This window comes from Haliotis cracherodii, unplaced genomic scaffold (assembly GCF_022045235.1).
Source record: "Haliotis cracherodii isolate W230 unplaced genomic scaffold, xgHalCrac1.p SCAF_14, whole genome shotgun sequence".
NCBI lineage: Eukaryota > Metazoa > Mollusca > Gastropoda > Lepetellida > Haliotidae > Haliotis > Haliotis cracherodii.
The window spans coordinates 2,769,743-2,797,741 of NW_027266269.1; the positions used below are offsets into that span (position 1 = coordinate 2,769,743).

Genomic DNA, 27,999 nt, shown 5'->3' on the forward strand with positions numbered 1-27,999 from the left:
TCCTTTATCGCCTCGGACTCGGTTGTAATGATTTAAACTTCCATCGGCTTAAAAGACAATATATAAAGAAACGATTTGCCTTTCTATTCTAAAGGTTAAGTTTGTTTATATTCAGTGGTTTATGGGAAACCATTTGTCAATTTAGCTATTTTGACGTTTGATCAGAACACGTGATATAATTACAACATCCTCAGGATACCAATAACAACGAAATGTACAAATTAACAAACATGACCATCATTATTATTTCATGATAATGTAGGTGTCATGCATTTAATTATAGCTATATAAACATATGCTTAATTATTCAGTTTGTGTGAAGTCCGTCATAAATACAAGAAACAGTTGATTCTGAAGTTCTTTAATCATGTACTTTTAAGTATATTTTCTCAATATTATATTATCCCCAAAAGGGCAATTATATTCATGTTATATTTTTTTAGTCAATTTTTGAATACGAATTATGTAACATTTATGTTACTTTGATTTTATAAGACCAATATTGATATTACAGACCCAGGGACTGACTAGGTTCATTACATTTCATAAAAGTGCCGAGACATAATGTGGTGGCAATACATTCTCTAATTAACACCTGTCACAAAGGGACGGGCCATTTGGGTTTGTCCTCAGGGAATGTGTTATGCAATTTGTGTATTCACGAAATAACATTCAACAAACTATGTACTTAGTCCGGTGATTTAGGATTGATGCATTTGTACATCGTATAAATAAATGAATTACAATTTTTTCTTAATCGTGTGCGAAATACGCATAATGTCGGAAAGCACAAGTTAAATCCCCAAATACTGACTTCGTTCCTAAATAAATGACAACCCTCACTTATAATTGTATCACTGTATTACTTTAAATTTTAATGATGTAAATCACGTACCTGTCACTTTTAATGTAGAATACGTCAGTCACTCAACCAGTTTCACTATTATTTTCCCAAAAGATCAAAGATTAAAAACAGTTATCAAGATTTAATTTCCATATCTTTAGAAATACTTAATCTTAAGCTTGAAACTGCAATCTTGATGTATTATTCTGTATTGAATGACATTAGATATATGCTCCTATACCGCCGCCTGTGTCTTATTTTGCGAGAATAAAACATTTGGTTTGCATCCAAACATGCGCGTGCCATATTATACAGCGTCAAGCTTTCAGAGCGCCAACTAAGTTTTCCAAAGTAGAAATTAAGCAAAACGAATATTTATCTAGTTTCCTTTTGTTTCCTCTGTTGTTAACAATATTAAAACAACAAGTACTATAATATAAAATACGGAAATATAGTATATATTATTTACGCATCCGGCTGCTCACAGTACAATGCTAGTAACCAATATTTGTGTCCCAGGGAGTGAAAACCAATTAGACCAAGCCAGCTCAACAACAACAACAACAACAAACGTTTATTTCGCTTCAAGGTCATAGCTATGACATATTGAAGGTACACATGGAGATTTATGGTGACACGAGGCAGGAGACGGACGTGCGTCAACTATACATTTAACTGCAACAGACTCATAAATTTAATTAAACATCTTGAGGATTTCTTTAAAAACTGTGCTAGTTTTCTTTGTTTTAATACACTTTCAGTATTTAGTAGCATATCAAGTGTAATCGTACTAGGTCTTGTAAAGTACTTCTTTTGAATATATTGCTTACGCAAGTTATGCAGAAAAGGACAAATTAGTAGATAGTGATATTCGTCAGCTAAGTCATGTTTATTACAGTGACTACAAATTCTGTCTTCTCGTGGTATATTTTCCCATCGCCCCTTTTCTATTGGTAATCTATGGTTTGTGGATCTTATTTTAGTAATCGGGATACTGAGTCTTAAAGGTAGCGACAGCAGATAATTTTTCTAACTGGATTTTATGTTTAAATATTCGGTAAAATACTGCCTTGGGGGAGCTCTTTATCCAACTTGTCCAAGTCTGGCTGAACTGATCAAAGACACGTTGTTTAATAACACATTATAATACGTTTATATTTGTCATGAATTGTTGGGTCCATATAAAACTAAGGCCTAATCCATCAAATAGTCCTTTAACATATTCGAGCCAGCTGTATTTATGGTTACCAGAGTCTGCAAATAATATATTATACATAACAGTACACAATTTCGTTGGTTTATTATAAATTATCTTAGACCAGTAAGTCAAAATTCTTTCTTTAATTAAATCCATAATAGGGGTTCTTCCAAGCTCTCCATATAAAAAATAGTGGGGTGTGCTTTTTTTTACCCTTAGTATATATTTTAAGAAGTCCGTGTGAACCTTTTCTATTATATCTAGTTTACCAAATCCCCAAATTTCGGAACCATATGTTAATATAGGCACAGACACTGACTCTGTCAAAGACAGCAAGATACATTACACAGTTAAATGAAAATTGTAATCTGAAACATATCTAATGCTACTTCAACACTTTATCATATACTTAGCAGTTGAATATTCTGTAAAACTGAAATTAATCCTCTATTAGTTTACAGTGACGATTCGTGCAGGCTATATAATGCAGGCACGGCCCGTTATGTATCATTCAATCTTTATTTTTATCACATTCTTATAAGGGCATAATGATCGATAATCTCTTGTGTTGCAGTGTGAAATGTTAATTTATTGTGAATAAGGCTAATCCCTTTCTCCAGACACTAATTGATCACTCACCAACAACTGACAAGGGATTACTCCTCCTTAAAGCAGTACTAAGTGATACAGTAACTAGATTAATTAACTAACTAAGGGTTAAATGAGATTGTTTACTTAGAGTGTGATGTAATCCGTTTAATGTCGAATTACAAAGAGTGAATCTTCAAAAAGGGTAAGCATACCCAAAACTACCGGTAGCACCTGGCATTCACAAATAGTGTTGTTCTAATACATCAAGCTATAATACTGACACGTTACTTCAGGGTTATCGAAATAAATTTGAAATTGATTTTCACATATTTTCCTCCTTTGCCCATGAGCATATACATGGATATACATGTATATGCATCATAAATTTGAAATGCAATTGTAAATAAAGTTGTTTTTCTTCAGAAGAGTCGTAACCCAGTCCTCGGAAAACGCCATCGCAACCTTCCCGTCCAGAAGAAACAGAGGTATGAGGACCTATTTAAGATAGCTCAGTTGATGCCCTCCGAGGAAAGTAACTATGACGAAGACGGCATAAAGATTTTTTTTACATTACGACCAAAGAACTGCGAGTCGACCTAACTGCAGATGGCGAAGAGGCTCGCAGATGAGACATACATTAAGAAGCTGGACAGTACAGCAGCTTTCCCTAAGGCAAGACGTGTCCGTTGACCACCATCCAAAAACCCATTCCCTGACATGAAGAAGGATCTGTCATGGGTCAATACCGAGTATGGAATCCCGTGGTGTGGTGTGGTGTGGTGTTGTGAGGTGTGGTGTGTGTAACGTAAAATATGTGGGTGGGTTAGTGACTGAATTTGCGGATGTGTGTGTTCGTGGTACTTCTATGGGGGTGTGATGTCTATTTTGTCTCGTCTTCTTCTTCTTCTTCTTTTTGTTCATTGTCAAGATGCCGTGTATTACTTCCTAGACTGCTGACATGTGTTATCATTTTTTATCTTCAAATATCACGATGTGCCCACTGATACCGTCATTATGTTGATTGCCTGATTGTTAAGAACTATAAGTTGCGATATATTAAATGATTGCTTTGTATAACATCGGCATGTTGTTCACTTTCATTGGGACTTGCTTCTTTGCACAATAGCCAGAGTATCTCACTGTAAATTATTTTTTTATTATCATTTGCATTTACATTAGTAATGAACATATCAATTTAATCTGAATACGTCAATGTGTCAATTTCTTGTTCTAAACAGTACAGGGTATAAGTATTCATATTCGACTTCTGATCATTTGTATTTGTAAAATTTTTTTTTAAATTTCCTTGCGCCTGTTGCACATTACATTTACGGTCGTAGTTTGTTGACTTTGCTAACGATATTAGGCTGAGCCCCCATAATTATTTTAAACATTTGGTTGCATTTTAAGCAATTTTGTGCCGTTTGGACAATATTCATACCAACAAATGTAACAGTGGCAAAAGTCAAATAAACAAAGATGGCGGATGCAGTAAAATTTCGGAGTTAAATCAGTACTTTAAAAAAATCGGGAATAATTTCCGCGCACCCGGCCACCTGGGTTCCAGCCACTAATGCCTACGTCCACTTTTGCCTACAGTTACTATTGCCTACAAAAAATAAAGCAGTGTGGAATACAGCCTACACAATGAAAACAACATACCCATGCTAGGAATGAACTCTTTGCAATTTCTTTGAAATCAGCAAATATCTGCTGGTGTATACCATAAGAACTAATGCAATGATGCCGAAATCATAAATTATTACTGTTCATACAATTTTCTGTCGTTTGTCGCCTATAAGCATTATTCAACTAAAGTGGACTTGTCCAGTTAGAGGTTGGGTAGCACTGATAGCAGGTGTCGCTGAAAATCACTGGTGCATGACTTTGTTTATTGTAGACTATAGGCATCAGTGGATGGAGACATTAGTGGACGCTGCCGCCACCTGGGAGCAATACTTCCACAAACGTGCAAAGTCCCTTTTCCCATGTTGAAGCATATTGAGAAAAGCTTACCTTTGTACTTACTTATCTTTTGTAAAACATAAGACATTAATACAACATATATCTCCGTGTTATGGGTTTTCGGACGCTGAATAAACATTCATAGTTTTTTCACATGAACAACTGTAAAACATCTCATTCACTTATAAAAGTCAACTTTATCATAAAAGTCATTATTGGAGTATTAACAATTTCTGTGTGACGATCCCCCCCCCCCCCCCATAAAGTCTACTCACATACCAAGCACCGCGCCAGGAAAAGTACCAGACGCCTCAACCGCTTACCCGTCAATATCATTGCAAGGAGAGTATGTACTCCCGCTAACAATGTGGAGTACTAATGAAACATTCCAGTAATATTACACGCCACTATATCATTTTTATGTAACTTGCTGATACTATTTTGCACATACAAAATAATTATTGAACAATACATAGCAATTATCCTCCTTTACCAACATATACAAAGAAACACAGTGCTCAACTTAAAACTCTTCAATTTGCACGTATATAATAATTATACACAAATACATAACAATTATCTCCCTTTACCAATATATACAAAGAAAACAAATTTAGATGCACCACATACAAATGTGTATATTTTTGTATGTGTCGTATATACAAACTTGTATATTTTTGTATATGTCATCATTCCAATCTTGTATATGCTTTGGAAATATCATCATTCCAAAGCATATACAAGCTTGTATAGATGGATTTTTTTGGCAGTGATTGATACAGCTGACTGATCAAAGTGTTTAGTTCCATGTCAGTAGAAAATTGAGATAGATACTTTTGTTGTGTACTTTATTTAGGTGTTTTCTATGGATGCAATTAGTCTTATGCACCTAGGTGGATCAAATATATTCTGTTTAGAACTTCTAATTTGCTCAGATGTAATAAGTACTGACACCGTTCCAAAACAATAGTTTAATCTCACCAGGACCAAATGCCTAAGTGGGCATACATGCGATGACTTTCATTTTTTTCTCAGAGTGAGAATGGTGTTATACCACTTTTAGCAATAACACTTTCAGAGTGGGTGCCTGAGCAATAAGCTTCACACATTGTACCCATGTTGCGAATCGAACCCGGGCCACACCACTTCCCATAATTTCTCATAACTAACTAGGAATATGAACATGAAATTTAAGGATATCCTCATACTAGGTTTGATGTTGGTTCATAAAATATGCCAAACAATAAACTATGTATGGAATTGAACAATTTTCTTCTCCAACAGTAAATGCCTATATATCTCAGCTTTAGGAGGATTTTTACAACTAAAATGACACAGAATATAACTACAGCTATCTGATATACCCAGGCTATTCTTATTAACTAGAAGCAAGACATGAAAAAAAAATGCATCTGGATACCCTCCTTGAAATTGGTACGATGAACCAACCCACAGGGATGAATGTAGGTGACATTTATTTTGACAAGCAAAACAGAATTCAATACATAATATAACGATTGTCATCATTAATATCAGTTCGTTCAGGTTGTAGGTGAGAGTAATGTCTGATATTTTGGACAATGAACTATCAGTAGCTCAACTATCTACTCCTGTCTCCTCCTTCCCGCCACCCCTACAGATAGTAGACGCGTCCACACTGAATTCTCTAGAATTGTACTGGGCTCTGTCAGATTGCCGATACATGTGACACGCAGAGAACCAGTCAGCTGAGGCCTTGTGGACTTGAAACTCGGCAGTGCAGGGAAGAGCATGGAGTGTCTGGGAATAGAGTGATATGTACATGGTATAACCACTCTCATGGAGGGTATACACTTGGAGGCTGTGATTAGCGCTGGGATAGTTCTGTTTATAGTTGTGTGTGTTTGGGAAGAGATGATGAGAAGGAGTGTTGACAGTGCCTGTAAGGGTTGGTGAAATGCAGGTAGGTTAATTATGTGTTTGAGTTGTTAAAGGGCGTGTAGGGAGGAGCTTGTGAGTCAATGGTTACAGTTAGGGTCGTGTGTGGAAGATGCAGTTTGAGATTTGTAAGAGAAACGTGTGAGTTAATGGTTGCAGTTGGGGCATGTGTGGTAGAGCGCGTGAGTCAATGGTTGCTGTTGGGTGTGTGGTAGAGCGCCTGTGTCAATGGTTGCAGTTCGAAGTGTTTGTGGTAGATTTTGTGAGTCAATAGTTGCAGTTAGATGCGTGTGTGGTAGAGCGCGTGAGTCAATGGTTGCTGTTAGGTGTGTGTGTGGTAGAGCGCATGAGTCAACATTTGCTGTAAGGAGCGTGTGTGGTTGATTTTCTGAGTCAATGGTTGCAGTTAGAAGCGTGTGGTAGATTGTGTGAGTCAATGGTTGCAGTTAGATGCGTGTGTGGTAGAGCGAGTGAGTGAATAGTTCTTGTTAGGCTCGTGTGTGGTAGAGCGTGTGATACAAGGGTTGGAATTAGAGGCACTTGTGATAGAGCACGTGCGTCAATGGTTGCAGTTAGGGGCGTGAACGGTAGATTTTGTGATGGTTGAACGCGTGGGTCAGTGGTTACAGTTGGAGGCACGTGTCGTAGACCACGTGAGCCAATGGTGTGTGTTAGGTGTGTGTGTGGATGAGCACGTGGGTCAATGGTTACAGTTGGAGGCACGTGTTGTAGACCACGTGAGTCAATGGTTTCTGTTAGATGTGTGTGTGGATGAGCGCGTGGGTCAATGGTTACAGTTGGAGGCACGTGTGGTAGACCACGTGAGTCAATGGTTGTTGTTTGGGACACGCATTCAACCAACGCTGATTAACACGGGACATTAGGTAAGGCAAATTCCTGTCTTGATAAACAATGATGAAAATAACGAGGAATTGAATTATATCTGCTTTTCTCGTAATATGGGCAAACTAGTGCAAAATGATTTTCATCTTCTAATTCTAATAAATCGGATGTATCACAGAACATTAATTCAGGTTTCATAAACTGTTTGCTAAAGTGGTTTTTGTACTGTTAAACCATGTGCGAAACACCGAAATTTCGCCCAAACACTTACAAACACTTACAAGATCAAAGCATGAGGTTATACAGAGTTCAGTTTCCAGTAGTGATTAGTATGACGCGTGATGGGTCATGAACACAGAATTGATAATCTGTTGACTCCAGTTTTGTACATCAATGTCAATACATCTTCTCTTCAATGATTCAATAAAACATTGTATGTGTCCACAGTTATGCGATATCCACGCATTACCAACACCAGATTTAAGCAAAAGCATTCTCACATGAGATGCGCAATTAACACTGGCACTTTATAACACGCATTCAATCGATTTGAATTAATGCGTATCAATATACACCAACATCTTATACATCGGGTGAAATAAATAACACTTAGATGATAATTGCCAACTTTACCAAGAACGACATCAGATTATGTTTTAAACCATGGCTCCTTTGTCTTTGAATGTGGTCTAACTAACTGAATTGTTAGTTAAACACAACTTGGCAATGACGGACCTTCTTTTTCCCCCATTTGTTTATCTTGATGATAGAACAATTTCATGACAAGCGGAAAATGAGTTCAAATGTTTGATGTCATGTTTCTCTGTCATGTGATTTTGTTGTGTGTGTGCCGAAGATACTGTAGTTTTAAAATATTATGAAAAGTGGAAATGTGATCTTTCACTTATAAGATCCCTAATCTCCTGGTGGGCCACGTATATTACTCATGGTTTTATAGCTACATAGTGTCAGATATTGAAAAAAAAGTGTCATGTCTATTCTCGTCAATACTACTCTTATGACGTAACATATTAACTCTCTCACACACACACACACACACACACACACACACACACACACACACACACACACACACACACACACGTACGTGCGTTTAGGTATAGAGCATGCTACATATGTATTTGCCTTTAAAATAGTCATGGTTGCCTTTGCAAAGTTTGTTTGTTGTTTAACTCCGCACTCAGCAATATTCCAGCTGTGTGACATCGGTATGTAAATAATCGAGTCTGAACCAAACAACATAACCATGATCGTGGAGCATCGATCCACGCAATTGGGATACGATGGCATTCAGCAACCAAGTCAGCGAGCCTGACCACCCGATCCCGTAAGTCGCCTGACACAAGCATAGTCTCCTGATACTAAATGTACAGTCGCCCGATACGACATGTATAGTCGCCTGATACGACATATATAGTCGCCTGATACGACATGTATAGTCGCCTGATACGAAATGTATAGTCGCCTGATACGACATGTGTAATCGCCTGATACAACATGTTTAGTCGCCTGATACGACATGTATTATCGCCCGATACGACATGCATAGTCGCCTGATACGACATGTATAGTCGCCTGATACGACATGTATAGTCGCCTGATACGAAATGTATAGTCGCCTGATACGACATGTGTAATCGCCTGATACTACATGTATAGTCGCCTGATACGACATGTATTATCGCCCGATACGATATGCATAGTCGCCTGATACGACATGTACTGTAGCCTGATACGACATGTATAGTCGCCTGATACATGTATAGTCGCCTGATACATGTATAGTCGCCTGATACGACATGTATAGTCGCCCGATACGACATGTATTGTAGCCTGATACGACATGTATATTCGCCTGATACGACATGTATAGTCGCCTGATACGACATGTATTGTCGCCTGATACATGTATAGTCGCCTGATACATGTATAGTCGCCTGATACGACATGTATAGTCGCCTGATACATGTATAGTCGCCTGATACGACATGTATAGTCGCCTGATACGACATTTATAGTCGCCTGACACGACATGTGTAATCGCCTGATACGACATGTATAGTCGCCTGATGCGACATGTATAGTCGCCTGATACATGTTTAGTCGCCTGATACGACATGTTTAGTCACTTGGTACGACATTTATAGTCGCCTGATACGACAAGCATGGGTTGCTGAAGACCAGCACACTACCTAGATCTTCACGTGTCTTTGCAAAGAAACGTTGTTATTTTGAAAACACACTTAGATATAAATCTAAACTATTGTTCGTTACATTGTAGATGTGTATTATTATTCTTGTTTTTGAAAACATATTTTAGTAGACGCATCTACGAAAGGTCCTATTGACTCAACCACGAACGGTCCTATGGACACCGCCACAACACAACCCACGGATCTTGCTGCGACTCTTGTCCCTGTGGTCATCATCCTTATCGTCGTCGCTATCATCCTTGCTGTGGTGTTACACAAACTGTAAGTGTATGTTTTACCCAAGACGTGTATGATTCAGAGTGTCGTTGTTGAACGAAATGAAACAATACTCATCCTTGCTGACATTGTCTGCAGTATCAATAGGGTGTAAGGCGTCGTGCATGTTGCATTTATTGGGGGGAACAAATTAATATACATATGTGAACCGCCAGGAGAAAAGGTAAGGAAGGATATAATTGTGCTGTGACGTCATGAAGAAAGACTTTTGACGTCAACTTACTTCCGTACGCCAAGTCTCAGGACTGTACAGACCTATATTAGTTTTCTCTTGTTCGTTAGTGGTGTAATAAAAACATCATTTCAAAACATTTCAGAATTCGAATAATCAATCATTATATCTAAATTATAACAACAGTTAGTATTTCAAGGCTGAAAATGGGGTTTTGCAGAAAATCAGTCCAAATGTTTGATGCTATTTATCTCTACAATACAAATGTTTGATGCCATGTATCTCTACAATGCATATGTTTGATGCTATGTATCTCTGCAATACAAATGTTTGATGCTATGTATCTCTAAAATACAAATGTTTGATGCCATGTATCTCTACAATACAAATGTTTGATGCCATGTATCTCTACAATACAAATGTTTGATGCTATGTATCTCTGCAATACAAATGGTTGATGCTATGTATCTCTACAATACAAATGTTTGATGCCATGTATCTCTACAATACAAATGTTTGATGCCATGCATCTCTACAATACACATGTTTGATGCCATATATCTCTACAATACATATGTTTGATGCCATGTATCTCTGCAATACATATGTTTGATGCCATGTATCTCTGCAATACAAATGTTTGATGCCATGTATCTCTGCAATACAAATGTTTGATGCTATGTATCTCTAAAATACAAATGTTTGATGCTATGTATCTCTACAATACAAATGTTTGATGCCATGTATCTCTAAAATACAAATGTTTGATGCAATGTATCTCTACAATACATATGTTTGATGCCATGTATCTCTACAATACAAATGTTTGATGCCATGTATCTCTACAATACAAATGTTTGAAGCCATGTTTCTCTACAATACAAATGTTTGATGCCATGTATCTCTACAATACAAATGATTGATGCCATGTATCTCTGCAATGCAAATGTTTGATGCCATGTATCTCTGCAGTGCATATGTTTGATGCCATGCATCCCTACAATACAAATGTTTGATGCCATGTATCTCTACAATACAAATGTTTGATGCCATGTATCTCTGCAATACAAATGTTTGATGCCATGTATCTTTACAATACAAATGTTTGATGCCATGTATCTCTACAATACATATGTTTGATACCATGTATCTCTACAATACAAATGTTTGATGCCATGTATCTCTACAATACAAATGATTGATGCCATGTATCTCTGCAATGCAAATGTTTGATGCCATGTTGTCTGCAGTGCATATGTTTGATGCCATGCATCTCTACAATACAAATGTTTGATGCCATGTATCTCTACAATACAAATGTTTGATGCCATGCATCTCTACAATACAAATGTTTGATGCCATGTATCTCTGCAATACAAATGTTTGATGCCATGTATCTCTGCAATGCATATGTTTGATGCCATGTATCTCTGCAATACATATGTTTGATGCCATGTATCTCTACAATACATATGTTTGATGCCATGTATCTCTACAATATAGATGAATTGTTGCTTGACTTATAAATTGTATTTAGATGATCCTAAAAACCTGGAGTTTTGAAAGAATGAATGTGATCTTTCACTCACAACGGACTTATTTCATGGTGGGTCACACCATGTCACTATCAAAAGTGCAAAATGTAGCGTGGACTTCCATAAATAATACAATTTATTACTTGCAATACTTTGTTTTCTTCTGATGTTTTGCAGAAAACGGAGAAGGGGGCGTTCTGATAACAGGTAAATATATAGTCTTGATTATTCGCTGAAACATATTCCACTAGCCATAAAAGACAAAACAGCAGTGCACAGTATATGAATCATGAATAAATACATTGTTGTAAACGTTTAGATATGTGACTGTGCAGCAACCTCAACACAAGGAATTCTCCCTTGAAAAAATGAAAGGTACAGGATTAATAAATCACCATCTCGTAGCTGAGTGTTGTTATGATCCATGCTGTAAGTATATCTGTCTCTAATGATGTGTACCTGAGTATGACACACTTTGTAAGATAAATGTATTCTTTTCTTTGCAGTCCTGCTGAAGATGGTAAGTATACCTCATTCAAAAGTAATGAAGATATAGGTGGCCGGGTATCCACATGTCCACGTATAATATATAAGTCCCTTGCTACTGATTGTATTGTTCCCTAAACACTATTCTTGTATCATTTATTTCCCTAAGGTACTGAAGATCATTAACATCAACACCAGACCATAATCAGTCTTGAATCATATTCCACAGAAGGGAAAAGACAATACAGAGATGAATATAAAAAAAAATATATGAATCGAAAACATTTTTTTTATGTAAACGTATATAGCGACCATTGGACTTAATACTGAACGATAACTTTAGAGACTAATCACTCTGGATTATATGTTGGAGCATATTACTCCGAAAATGAGAAAATGAGATCATATGAATGGATCTTTGAAAATAAGTGATGTGCAGGTGTTGAATCCCCAAAAATTGAAACGTGAAGATTAACCTAGAAAGCAGCACATACCAAACATTTTATTTGTGTGAAATCAGTAAATAACCACACAAGACAATGAACAATCAACAAATATATTGAACCAAACAGGGTTAGGTTTACAATCGTGAAAAAGGCAATAAAATGCAACATATCACCATATGGAAATCATGTGTTTAGCGATCTTATGACTAAATTGTCACTATTTTTTATGAATAAAGCGATCTAGGAACACAGTGTCACGGGCATTTATTAGTACTCGCCTCAAGCTAGCTGCCAAAATAAATATTTTACGAGGGATGTTTTATTTCTAGTCCGTGTGCACTGCATCTAAACCTTTACATACATGAACAGAATACACTCACATTTAAGAGCTATTACATACATTTTCAAATGTCTCAAACCTTCCAATAACATCGAAGTAAATAACTGTACATTAACTGGTGATTGTGATAACCTAACATGACCGATCCGAGAGAATATGACATTGTTATCATATCAGTAACCCAATTCGTCTTTCCTTCTTTCGTATAAATAGAACATTTCGTAACACTTTTGGGGTTAGGGGGAACCTGGCATTCACATTAAATGTAACCAATATTTAAAAGCTCTCATCACTGCATTGAGAAATATATGGAATCTGACACATTCACCCAATACAACTCTACTCAATATATATCGTCTAACATTCTATAACCACTTGCACACATATAAATAAACTTTCTCAAGTTCTTTCATTTTATGGAATGTCCTTGATATAGCATAGGTAATATCCTAGCGTCAAATAATCTGAAAATAATATTTTGAGAATAAGGCTTCAACAATAAAATTTATGTGTTTTTAGTAAGTTGATTAATACCACTCTAGCTTGAACAGCTATGTTGCATAAAACTTGTGTCCATGACAGTCTGCTCCTAAAAACAACAAGTATTTATACCCTTGTGTGACTTCCACAAGCTGTCGATTCACAAACCGTTTTTCCCTATTATTCAGCGGCCCACCGTTCTGACAAAAAAACTACAATTCGTCTTTTATAGTGTCTGAAATTAAAGTCGAATCATGTGCAAAGAGCAAAAATAAAACTTGTATGACATCAGGATGTAAATTTACCCCAGAAAACTGCCCCTGTTCCATTACCAAATAACCATAATGTTGTCAAAACCTTTGGCTTATTTGTTTAAAATGTTTCATTTGATAATTACATAATATACAACGTAAAATATGTTCCAGTGTGCTTGATTGAGAGGCAGCCTGAAGCAGGACAGTGCAGTGAGTACACTCTGATCGTTTCATTATTGTAGCGGTTAATTAATAAATGTGGAGTACTTTAAAGTTACATTGTTGCTCTCTTGTATACGTTTTGTGGGGCGGGCGGGTAGCCTAGTGGGTCCAATTACAGGCATGGGTACAATGTGTGAAGCCCATTTCTGGTGTTCCCCACCGTGATATTGCTGGAATATTGCGAAGGCGGCGTAAAATCATACTCACTCACTCAATTGTATGCGTTGTTAACAAAAGACGCAATTGTTTCAGTCCCTTCAAATTCTTAGCTTTATTGAACATAAAGAAGGTAATCTTCAAAACACATGTTATATTCTTGACTTCTAAACAAATGAGTAATGCTGCAGCGACAAAATTCAGATATGCACAGTGAATCCATTGAGTTTATTGTTCTGGCAGCATCGCCAAGGGATGAGGATATTCTCTGCAGCCATTCAGACGGAGAAAAGCTACCAAGAGGTATGAACTGGGTTCCTCCGTACACGGCTTGTTTGTAGCAGTATGTGTATATGATACAGTCAATGTAGCAATATGTGTATATGATACAGTCAATGTAGCAGTCTGTGTATATGATACAGTCAATGTATCAGTATGTGTTTATGATACAGTCAATGTAGCAGTATGTGTATATGATACAGTCGATATAGCAGTATGTGTATATGATACAGTCAATATAGCAGTATGTGTATATGATACAGTCAATGTAGTAGTATGTGTATATGATACAGTCAATGTAGCAGTATGCGTATATGATACAGTCAATGTAGCAGTATGTGTATATAATACAGTCAATGTAGAACTATATGTATATGATACAGTCAATGTAGCCGTATGTGTATATGACACAGTCAATGTAGCAGTTTCTGTATATGATACAGTCAATGTAGCACTATGATTATATGATACAGTCAATGTCGCAGTATGTGTATATGATACAGGCGATGTAGCAGTATGTGTTATATGCTACAGTCAATGTAGCAATATAAGCATATGATACAGTCAATGTAGCAGTATATATTTATGCTACAGTCAATGTAGCAGTATGTGTATAAGATACAGTCAATGTAGCAGTATGTGTATATGCTACAGTCAATGTAGCAATATGTGTATATGATACAGTCAATGTAGCAGTATGTGTATATGATACAGTCAATGCAGCAGTACGTGTATATGATACAGTCAATGTAGCAGTATGTGTATGTGATACAGTCAATGTAGCAATATGTGTATATGATACAGTCAATGTAGCAGTATGTTTATATGATACAGTCAATGTAGCAATATGTGTATATGATACAGTCAATGTAGCAGTATATGTATATGATACAGTCAATATAGTAGTATGTGTATATGATACAGTCAATGAAGCAGTATGTGTATATGATACAGTCAATGTAGCAATATGTGTATATGATACCGTCAATGTATCAGTATGTGTATATGATACAGTCAATGTATCAGTATGTGTATATGATACAGTCAATGTAACAGTATGTGTATATGACACAGTCAATGTAGCAGTATGCATATATGATACAGTCAATGTAGCACAATGATTATGTGATACAGTCAATGTATCAGTATGTGTATATGATACAGTCAATGAAGCAGTATGTGTATATGATACAGTCAATGTAGCAATATGTGTATATCATACAGTAAATGTATCAGTATGTGTATATGATACATTCAATGTAGCAGTATGTGTATATGATACAGTCAATGTAGCAGTATGTGTATATGATACAGTCAATGTAGCAGTATGTGTATATGATACAGTCAATGTATCAGTATGTGTATATGATACAGTCAATGTAGCATTATATGTATATGATACAGTCAATATAGCATTATGTGTATATGATACAGTCAATGTAGCAGTATGTGTATATGATACAGTCGATGTAGCAGTATGTGTATATGATACAGTCAATGTAGTAGTATGTGTATATGATACAGTCAATGTAGCAGTATGTGTATATGATACAGTCAATGTAGCAGTATGTGTATATGATACAGTCAATGTAGCAGTATGTGTATATGATACAGTCAATGTAGTAGTATGTGTATATGATACAGTCAATGTAGCAGTATGTGTATATGATACAGTCAATGTAGCAGTATGTGTATATGATACAGTCAATGTAGCAGTATGCGTATATGATACAGTCAATGTAGCAGTATGTGTATATGATACAGTCAATGTAGCAGTATATGTATATGATACAGTCAATGTAGCAATATGTGTATATGATACAGGCAATGTAGCAGTATGTGTATATGCTACAGTCAATGTAGCAGTATCTGTATATGATACAGTCAATGTAGCAGTATGTGTATATGATACAGTCAATGTAGCAGTATGTGCATATGGTACAGTCAATGTAGCAGTATGTGCATATGATACAGTCAATGTAGCAGTATGTGTATATGATACAGTCAATGTAGCAGTATGTGTATATGCTACAGTCAATGTAGTAGTGTGTGTATATGATACAGTCAATGAAGTAGTATGTGTATATGATACAGTCAATATAGTAGCATGTGTATATGATACAGTCAATGAAGCAGTATGTGTATATGATACAGTCAATGTTAGCAGTATGTGTATATGATACAGTCAGTATGCAGAATCAGGCATTATATATACTACTCAAAATTTGATAAGGATCACTAGGTGATATGTGTGTAAGTTACCACAAACATAACAAAAGACATGACTCTGACTCAGAAACGTGTTTAATCATGTTATGAATGAAAATTCATGAACGGCATGAACTTGTATCAATATGGAATGTTTGAAATCTGCAAACACCAAAAGGCATTTCATTTAAAAATGTTAACAGCAAACAAGAGAAAGAATTACACAGTTATGAGGGATAGTCCATCATTACACTTAGTCGATGAAGTGTCAATATCGAGTATGACCTCCCCTTGCATCAATGGCGGCCTGACAACGTCGAGATATGCTGTCAATAAGCACCCGGATGTTCCCAATGGGAAGGTTGTTCCACTCTTCCACGAGGGCATGTCCGAGCTCTGCCAAAGTCGTTGGTTGTGCTCTACGGCGTGAAAGGGCAACCTGCAGCATGTTCCAGACATGCTCAATCGGGTTCAAGTCCGGCGAGCGCGCTGGCCAATCCATGCTCACAATTGTCTCCTGCTCAAGGTACTGCTCAACCACCCTGGCGCGATGAGGACAGGCGTTATCATCCATCAGGATTAACTCAGGGCCAACAGCACCAGCGTAGGGTCTGACGTACACATCGAGGATCTCATCCCGGTACCTCACCCCCGTCATTGTTCCTCTCTCCAGGACATGAAGATCTGTCCTTCCATCTCTGTGATTCCACCCCAGACCATGATGGAACCACCACCATAACGGTCATGTTCACTGATGTTGGCATCATGGAAACGTTCACGTTGTCGTCGCCACACCCGCTGCCTCCTGTCTGTAAAGTCCAAACAATACCTGGACTCATCGGTGAACAGAACTGGAACCCAATCGTTCCGTGTTCAAGTGACATGATCTTCAGCCCATTCCAATCGCTCCCGCCGGTGTCGAACAGTCAGGAGGATTCGGACACATGCCCTTCTCGAGTAGAGACCTGCATTTTGAAGACGATTCCGTATCGTCTGAGTGGACACATTCACCCCCGAGGCGTTCAGGAGGTCGTTACGTAGGCTGGTTGCTGTCCAGAAGGGATGACATCGTGCCTGAAGAGCCACAAAATGATCTTGGCGTTGGGTTGTCGACCTCTGACGACCACCCCCATGGCGGTGTGCTGCTGTACCACAATTTTGCTGTCGGGACCAGGCCCTGCTTACAACGCACTGGCTGACGTTTAGTGCATTGGCAACGTCACGTTGTGAATAGCCAGCATCAAGCATTCCAATACATCTGCCCAGTTGTTCTGTCGTCAGGCGACGCCTTACACGTTGAGGGGGCATTGCGTAGATAAACGTAGTGTAAACACTCAATTGAGTTTACAGTTTCAGGATGAATCAGACACCGTTGCCTGATTGGAAATCGTGCAATGGTAGCAAAAGCATGAACTGTGATGTGAAACGCATTTCCCATGGCATGAAATGCACGTGCACGTGTGTTGGAGACGTTTTTGATTTCACTTGAACACAATATTGCCAGTTATGCAGTTATTTTGTTTTTTTATTAAGAAAAATATCTACGATCCTTATCAAATTTTGAGTAGTATATATTAAAGTTACTTCGATCTTCAAAAGATGAAAATATATCCAAATTAGATTTAGAAAAATAAATTAAGGAGTCTAATTTATTTCAGTCAATCTGTCTTAAATCATTTTGTTTCAAACAGCTCATATACGTATTACCTGACATTTTGAAGTCAATGAACAAATTGCTGGATGGAAGACATTTACTGTAGCATAGACACATGTGTACATACTCGTCGTACATTCAACATTATATTATTAGACAAGCGAAGACAATGTCCTTTAGGAAATATGTTTCTCTCAAGATTCACCATTCAACAAGAATATATAATTTTACTATTTGTTTGTTTTACCTAAACAGATCTGCCATGCCAGATAGAGCATATCAAAGACCTATTCATTGAAACTGGGAGTTTCAAAGAGGTGAAAGAGAAGCTGAATAGGTTTGGCCATGTGACAATAAGCGGTGCTCCAGGAGAAGGTAAAACATCCATGGCCCTGATGCTGGGAGCTGAATACAGGAAGCAAGGGTATGAGCTGGTACTGGTTGAGGATGTTGGGACTCTTCAGTTGTCTGATTGCCTAGGTCAGGGCAAGGACGTGTGTGTCATTTTCGATGACATATTTCAGAAGGGTGGATCTATGGATGTGCATCGCCTGAGACAAGTTCTCTATGAGCTCCATGGACATCTTGAACAGTGGAAAACCAAGCTGGAAACAAGGTACCACAGTCTCCAGCAAACACGAGGAGCGGAACAGAGAAGCACCGGCCAACCAAACCTGTATGTTATATTCACCACAGATAGCAACAACCTTGAATGTGCAATGTCAAAACTTGAAGGCCATATCTTTTTCCAAAACTTTTCAGTGGTAGACTTGACCAAATCAAAGAAAATGGAAGAGAAGAGGGCCATATGGTTGAAACACAAAAGTCACTACAAATGTGAAACTGACGTTGATGTGACTACAATTATTCAATACGAGGAAACTGTTGGTTTCCCTCTGGCATGCAAACTTTTCTCAACACACGTACCTTTTCAAGAGCTCAAGGAAACGTTTTTTGAAAGGTCTCTGTTTTATCTTCAACGTGATCTGCATAAGGACACAAGTCAACTTGATGAACAGTCCCTGGAATTGCTGCTGAAGTCAATGCGTGATGGTGAAGTGAAAATCAGGCAACTGGAGACTGAATCTGATGCACACCTGAAACGTGTTTTGACTCTTGTCTCATTATTCCATCCTCTTATACATGATACATGCATGTCTGCGTTATTGAATACTAAGCCAGAGCTTGCCCTTCATAACTGCAGTATAAAGTTTATTTGTGAGCATGCACCTAACCAGCAACACAACACTGCTCATGTAGAACAGAATGCCATTCATTTATCAGATGCCCACAGTGACATCATTGCTGCCAGGCTGGCTGAAGCTATTGTTGCTGGCACTTTCAGTAAGTACATCATGCATCCGATTTGGAAAAGGAAAGACATAGAAGATAAAGTGTACCAAATGCTTAAAGATGTAGGCACTATGTCTTCTGATTCAAAGCACAGCGTTCTCCATTATGCCTGTTTCTCTGGGAACAATGACATCATTGAAAGATTTCTCCCTCACTGTGACATCAATAGACGTGCTGTGAATGGCTGGACGCCCACTATGTTTGCTGTTACTGGTGGACAGATGGATACATTGAAACTTCTCATAAAACATCAAGCTGATATCACATTACGTGATACCATGAACAACGACCTATTCCATTTGGCTTGTCAATATGGAGATATGTCAATGGTGGAGTATGTGGAAAGAGTGATGACGAAAGGTACAGCTTGGCATGTCAATTGCCGGGGAATGAATGACATGACACCAGTTATGTGTGCAGTATTCTCTGGAAAGAATGATCTCTTGGACTATCTTGTCAAGAAGAAGACAACTGATTTAACATTACGAGATAGGAACAACAACACTGTTCTACATCTGGCATGTATGTATGCAGATGAGTCCATAGTCAATTCCTTGTTGCCATTAACAGATAGATATTGTCAAGGGGAAAATGGCATGACACCTATAATGTGTGCACTATTGTCTGGGAGGAGGGACATATTCAACCTTCTCATGTCACACAGTGCAGACATTTCTTTGACTGATGGTGACAACAACAACCTCCTTCATTTGGCCTGCCTCCTTGATGATATACCCAACACTCTACTGACAAAAATTGACTGTGATGTACCAGGAAATCACAGTTGGACACCTGCAATGAAGGCAGCTGTCAATGGAGCAGCACATGCATTTGACCTGCTTGTGGAAGCAAAGGCTGATCTTTACCCGAAAGATGACAACAACAACACTATCCTTCATCTCGCATGCCATGGTGGACATGTCTCAATTGTGAAATATCTACTGACAAAGTTTGAGATCAATGCTTGTGGAAATAATGGATGGACGCCAGTAATGTACGCTGCTGCCAATGGAGAGAAGAACGTGTTTGACCTGCTTGTGTCGAAGGGGGCTGATTTATTCATGAAGGATGACTACAACAATTCTGTATGTCATTTAGCATGTGTAGGTGGAAATATGTCCATTGTGGAATATTTACTTCCAAAGTATGAGATCAACAGTCGGGGTGACCACGGGAGAACTGCAATAATGAATGCTGCCTGGTCAGGCAAAAGTCTTATTTTCAAATTGCTTGTGTCACAGGACGTTGATCTTAAACTGACTGACGACAACAATGACACGGTGCTTCATTTTGCCTGCGAGGGAGGGGACGCAGCTATTGTGGAACATCTTCTGACCAGAGTTGACCTCAATACTCGAGGAAGGAATGGCTGGACCCCAGTCATGGTCGCAGCTCGGTTTGGAAAATTAGATCCTTTCAACTTGCTTGTTTCAAAACAGGTAGATCTCAGATTGACTGACGACAACAATGACACGGTGCTTCATTTTGCCTGCGAAGGAGAGGGCGCAGCCATTGTGGAACATCTTCTGCCAACAGTTGACCTTGATATCTGTGGAAGGAATGGCAGAACCCCGGTCATGGTTGCAGCTCGGTTTGGAAACAGAGAACTTTCAAAAGATGTGGATGTCACCCTGACTGACGACTACAATAACAACATTCTTCACCTTGCATGTCAGGGAGGAAACAGGTTGATCATAGAGCATCTGCTTCCACAGTTTGACATTAACTGTCGGGGACAGGATGGAAGGACGGCTGTGATGTATGCAGCTGTCAATGGACTGAGAAGTGTATTTGACCTGCTTGTCTCAAATAAGGCTGATGTTTCACTAAAGGATGACTACAACAACTCTGTATTTCATTTAGCATGTCTAGGTGGAAATAGTTCAATTGTGGAACAACTATTTCCAAATGTTGACATCAACAGTGTGGATGACAATGGGAGAACAGCAATCATGAAGGCAGCTTTTGCTGGAAACAAGAGTGTTTTTAATTTTCTGATCTCAAAGAACTCCGATCTGAAAGTGATAGATGACTACAGAGACAATGTGCTACATTTGGCATGTAAGGAAGGAGACAAGACTATTGTTGAGTGCATTCTTCAAAGGCTTGACATCAATACTCGGGGAAGGAATGGTTGCACACCAGTGATGATTGCAGCTCGGTTTGGAAACAGACATCTTTTCAACTTGCTTGTTTCAAAGGACGTGGATCTCTCTATGACTGACGACCACGGTAACAACATCCTCCACCATGCATGTCAGGGAGGAAACAGGTTCATCATAGAGCATATGCTTCCACTGTTTGACCTCAACAGTCGGGGACAGGATGGAAGGACGGCTGTGATGTATGCAGCTGTCAATGGACGAAGGAGGGCGTTTGACCTCCTTGTCTCAAATGGGGCTGATATTACCCTGAAGGATGACTACAAAAATACTGTATTTAATTTAGCTTGTACAGGTGGAAATATGTCCATTGTGGAACGTTTACTTCCAGAGTATGAGATCAACAGTCGTGGTCACATCGAGAGAACAGCAATAATGGAGGTAGCTTTGGCAGGCAAAAGACATGTCTTTGACTTTCTCGTGTCAAAGGAAGCTGACCTGAAACTGATGGATGCCTACACTGATACTGTTCTACATTGTGCATGTCAAGGAGGGAACACAGCCATTGTAGAATATCTTCGGGAGATATTGGACATTAATGAGAAGGGACAGAATAGCTTGACACCAGTAATGCATGCAGCTAGGGCTGGTCAGAAGAATGTGTTCAATCTGCTTGTATCACAACAAGATGAGTTGAATCTGCTTGATAAAACAAGGAACAATTTACTGCATCTTGCCTGTCAGGGGGGAAACCATTTCATCATAATGTACCTCTTGCCACTGTTTGACGTTAATGGTCCTGGAGAAGACGGGTGGACGCCAATAATGATGGCAGCTCTCAGTGGAAAGATGGATGCTTATGATCTGCTTGCATCAAACGGGGGTATTCCATCCCTGACTACTGCGCAAAATGATAATGTTCTTCATGCAGCCTGTCAAGGTGGTAACAAGGCCATTGTAAGGAAGGTCATTGACATCTTTGACATCAACACCAGGGGAAGGAATGGTTCCACACCTCTGATGAGGGCTGTTATTGGAGGCCACATTAGTGTTCTGAAGTTCCTGATGTCTCGTTCAGCTGACCATACTCTGGTGGACAATGATGGGCTCACCCTTTTACATCTTGCTTGCAAATATGGTCACCTCGATGTTGTGAAACACATCTCAGACAGGTTTGATATAAACACTAAAGACAAGGCTGGTTTAACATGCCTCATGACATCAGTATTGTATGGTAAAGTTGCAGTATTTGAATACCTGCAAAGTAGAGACACAGATTTGTCACTAGTTGACAATGAAGGCGATGACGCCTTAAATCTTGCCCTTAAAGTAGACTGCAAACAAATCATAGAAAAACTGTCATCAGGTAGAGAGTCAGAGAGGAACGTCACACCATGGAATGCCCTTATGATGTCAGCAATGAGATCAGATGTGTATCATCTGAATAAAAACCGGCAAGTTTCCCTTAGGCTCTAATGAGGCCACTGAAGATGAGGTTATTGACAGCTTTGACATCAAAGCGAGAGGAAGGACGAGACTCCTCTGACGAGAGCAGCCCGTTGAGGTCACATTGCCGTTTAGAGATACTTGGTGTCGTGCAGTGCTGACCGTACTCTGGTCCACAAAGACTGACATAATCTTCTACATCTTGCTCGTCATCACGGACAACTTGTAATGTTGAAATATGCCATTGATTATTTTGATATCAACTCAAAGGACAATATTGGTGTGACTCCTGCAATGCCAGGAGCACTACACCAGCAAGCTGCAGTACTCAAATACAATAAAGGCACATATCTGACATCAATTGACAACACGGGAGACGATGCCTTTACTCTCGTGCTTTAGTTCGGAAGCAGACAAATCAAAAAGCAACTAGAACGAACACAAGACAAGACAGTGACTCCATGGAATGAACTTATGACATATTTGGTAAGAATGGAAAAGTCACATCATGTGTGCACAGAGACACACTCCACACTGAAAACTATAACAAGGTTTATGTTCTACATTAAATGCTGTATCAGCATTGACTGACAAACTTATCTATGCATACGTTCAACAGGTTTCCGTCCATAAGCAAAATGGAAGGTTGATTGGTTGGTTTGTTGCTTAACGCCGCACTTAGCAATATTCCACTTATATGACGGCAGTCTGTAAATAATCGAGTATGGACCAGACAATCCATGCAATTGGGATTGATGACATGCATCAACCAAGTCAGCGAGCCTGACCACCCGATCCCGTTACTCGCCTTTCACGAATGGCATAGTCGCCCTTAACGGCAAGCATGGGTTGATGTAGACCTTTTGTAACCAGGATCTTCACGGTTACAATGTGGAAGGACTGGCCTGGGCTATTGCAGCCAATAGTTATTTTATATCTCCCTACAGATATTTAGTTCTTCACAATTTCAATTATGTAATAATCAGATTGGAAATGTGTGTGATTGCCAAACAGTATTTGCATCTACTGTTGTATTTAGTATTACATTCTAAAGAACATACATTCAAGAGGAGATTTCATATGGATGATGCTTTGTCATTTCTATTTATGTAGAAAGATGTGATATTCTTGTGGCAATTTTACCAACTTTGAACACATATATTACTACTACAAGAGATTGTGGAGAGACCCTACATGGTTAGAAATGTAGAATCATGCTATTTACCTTAAATGTTTGACGGGTGTTGAAGCTCCTGTTAAACAATTGGGCAGTAATGTTGTTCTATTTTGTATTAAAATCATAGCGCACTTCTGCTTTAGACGATTATTTATTTCTGCAGAACCGATGTTTCTGTAAACAGCAGCACCTCTGGAAAGCCGCAATGACAAAGGTTGTTCACTTGCAGTAGTGTTATACAACCGACACCAGACAGAAATTACTTTTAAAACAACATTGGCAAGGATGTGCTTCTTCAAGATAAACAATCACTGATTAAATGTAGTTTATTGTTTAATATTTATCAAATATTAGTTTATGCAGTAGATCCTTGTTGTGGCTACAAGAACCTCACGTACTTTAAAAGACATTTCCCAAAACCATGTCAATTTTAGTGATATCTAACAAACATTTGCTGCTTTCTAAAATTGACCTTTCGACGGTTGGTGAAACACACATGAAAACAGAAGGAGGCAACGGTGAAACAATGTTGTTGAATAGACAATATATGTATGCAAGTTGACAAATATTCTACAATATCCACACGTGATCACCCCCTCCTCGAATATATCATTAGCTTTGACTTGATTGCTGTATCATCAAATAAAATAACTAACGGTGCTTTTGCATATGCATATTTCCATGTAGCATTAGAGAATTGTAATATTCATACACAATATGGCATATAGAAGCCGGACAACATATGCAATGTTACATTATGTGTTTCTATATAAAAAGGTAAATACATAGTTGCACAGGAAGCATGGCGTGTTTTTAAGCCCTGATTCTGCAAATGTCGTATTTCTATGAAGTAGAACCTGAGAATAGTGACAAAATAGAAAAAAAAGTGTTAACTCATCATTACATACTTCATTTTCATTGTACACGTACGGCCATCTTCTTGTGGCAATCATGAGCATGCAGTATTATCAACGTATTATTCCACCATGACCCGTCACAGAACACATGCAAAGGCAAGTCAATTATTCACCAGAAAAAAACCATTGATGCGGCACATTTGGATATGTCCTCCACATGTCCAGCCTAACATCTTTTAGCAGCTTTACATGGTGCAGCAGCTTTTGAGCAAGAGTGGTGTGACGTTCTTTGGTAGAAAAAAAATATGAAAAAGTGAAATGTGGATACCAAAGACTTGTACTGCTGGACTATTTCTCGACATAAAGGGAAGGTTGACTATTGGAAAGGTGAAAACATCCCTTTTGTCATACAGTCTTGTGGAGAGTGTTGTTTGTCTTTCACTCTGAATTTTTATGCATAGGTCTGAATATGAAACAGATGAGGCAGTCTCACTTATTTCTCGTTCAGGTGTATAAACCAGTGGGAGGGAATTGTAATTCCGATCAAAAATTCCATTTCGTATTGTTATATGGCACTGTGTACTTTATTGTTTAGTAATGATTATAGATGTGTTTTGTTGTTTCTGCTGACATTCAGGGAACGCTCGTTGTATGGTTTGGGGCAGTGATTGGTCGTCAGGAATGTGGTACTATTTAACCTTAGCTCTCGTCAGGAAGTTACTATATTTACATGTAGATACTCATGTGGTGTGTACACTTCCGGCATACCGTGGACTGGTATGGGCTTGTCTGTGGTCTCCTGGAAGTGAGTTGGACTCTATGTATGAAGACAGTTGCGTGTTTGCGTGTCTGATACCCATTTGGTCTCTCACACATTTGGTCTCACGCTTGTTCATCACTTTAGACCAGTTTTCATGTGAGGATCGCTCATCATCCCTGATTCCCTGCCTAGCCCATCTCTGAAACTTTTGCTTTCACCACTTTATTTTTGTATTTGACACTGACCACTGCCATCATATTATATATTGCAATTGAATGCAAAACCACCACTCTATTGTTTACTGCCATTGTAATTGCTGTACATCAAATGTATTGATTTGTGAATTTAATGAATTATGTAATACATTTGTTGATTGTGTGCCACCTGTTGGTTGTTTGTTGCTTGCACACCAAGTTATTTTCCCTACAGATTTCTAGATTAACATATTGTTTCAATTTGAGAATCGACACATAACGAATTACTGACCAACTTGTATAAGCCGAAAGGGGATTCAGAACTACAATATATTCTTTGTTTTCTAAAATGACAGGTTAAACATGGTAAACAAAAGGACAAACAAACCACGTTCAAAACGACAAGTAGCAATCGCTTTAGAAGGTCCACAAGAAGGTGCACATCGGGATGTTGTACCCCTCACTTATACATTTATGTTAACAATTGGGAAGTTCATCATTCAACTTGTTGTTTTCTCAGTAAACGTTGGATGGCATTTGCTTTCATTTTTGACAAACTGACCTGGGCCTCTGAAGATAGATATGTAACTGTATATATTGTCACAACGTTTCAGTGGATCAATATACTTGACTAATATTCACGTCTGTGGGGCGGCCACGTGACCCTGTGCACAGTGTTGTTGGTAGGGCAGTTTTCCAAAAATATCTCATAGGCTGGTTTGTTTGTTTGATTGTTTTTTATCGACACACAGAGCAATAATCCATCTATGTGACGTCGGTCTGTTATTCATCTAGTCTGGACCCGACAATCCAGACATCGTGACCATAAGTATGGTTTGGGTTCTTCAGGATGCGTTCGGAAATAGCGGATGCCAGGTCGAGTTTGTTAACCGAGGTCCGATGTTCTTTGAGTCTGGGGTTTCTCCATTGTACTGGTGACCACAGTCGCAGGGGATTGTAGGGATTCAAGGACAGACGAGATCGCCATATGACATGATTTTCTGTCTGTAGGGATTCAAGGACAGAAGAGATTGCCGTATCACATGATTTTCTGTCTGTAGGGATTCCATGACAGAAGGGATTCCCTGATCACATGGTTTTCTGTCTGTAGGGATTCAAGGACAGAAGTGATCTCCGTATCACATGCCTGTCTGTGTGCAGAGATTCAAGGACAGACGAGATCCTCATTTAACATGGTTTCCTGTCTGTAGGGATTCAATGACAGCAGACATCCCCGTATCACACGATTTTCTGTCTGTGAGGATTCAAGGACAGAAGAGATCCTGTTAACACATGATGTTCTGTTTGTTGGGATTCAAGGACCGCAGATATCCCCTTATCACATTATTTTCTGTCTGTAGAAATTCAGGGAGAGAAGAGATTCCCTCATAACATGATTTTCTGTCTGTAGGGATCCAAGGACAGAAGAGATCCTCTTATCACATGAGTTTCTGTTTATAAGATTGTTTTCTGTATGTGGGCATTCAAGGACAGAGAAGATCGCCGTATCATATACTTGCTGATGGCTACCATGTTTTAACGCCGTTCGATCTGCCTGGTTGTCGGATATGACTGTACTATTGGCACCATAATACAACATCAAGTCACATACTTTATCTTTGCATTGTCATTAAGGACGTCATCATCTGGTCACATAGAAAAAGAGAATATCCCTTGCTGAGATTACAGACCGTTATATGGGTTTTGGACAATCTTAGTTGCAAGCAAGATATACCAAATAGCCGTTTATTTATTAGATGGTTAGGAACTTAGTCTAAACAAGAAAAGGAAAAGAGAAGCAAAGAATGACTCAGAAGGTTACGCGGAAATTTTCAATGTCGAAGCTGTCCGCTAATCAGATATTCGTTGTGTCATTGTAACCGATCTACACACGTTTGTCGATTCTATATTGATCAAGGAGAATTGCTCAAAATAAAACTCCAATTCCCATTCCCATCCGGATATACAAAGGTCACCGTTCCTGTTCGACAGTTTCTTTGAGAGCACCTC

General features: G+C 38.6%; 1 protein-coding gene across 1 annotated transcript in view; it reads left to right on the forward strand.

The window, feature by feature from the left end:
- LOC139460954 (serine/threonine-protein phosphatase 6 regulatory ankyrin repeat subunit B-like) overlaps positions 1-26,093 on the forward strand; it is a 47,241-nt gene extending 21,148 nt beyond the window's left edge. The window contains exons 4-9 of the mRNA XM_071242430.1: positions 9,700-9,853; positions 11,753-11,782; positions 12,082-12,095; positions 13,753-13,791; positions 14,203-14,262; positions 18,356-26,093. Coding sequence (XP_071098531.1) covers positions 9,700-9,853; positions 11,753-11,782; positions 12,082-12,095; positions 13,753-13,791; positions 14,203-14,262; positions 18,356-23,031 — 4,973 coding nt within the window. The 3' untranslated portion in view covers positions 23,032-26,093. The remainder of the gene's footprint in view (positions 1-9,699; positions 9,854-11,752; positions 11,783-12,081; positions 12,096-13,752; positions 13,792-14,202; positions 14,263-18,355) is intronic.
- Positions 26,094-27,999: the final 1,906 nt, after the last annotated feature.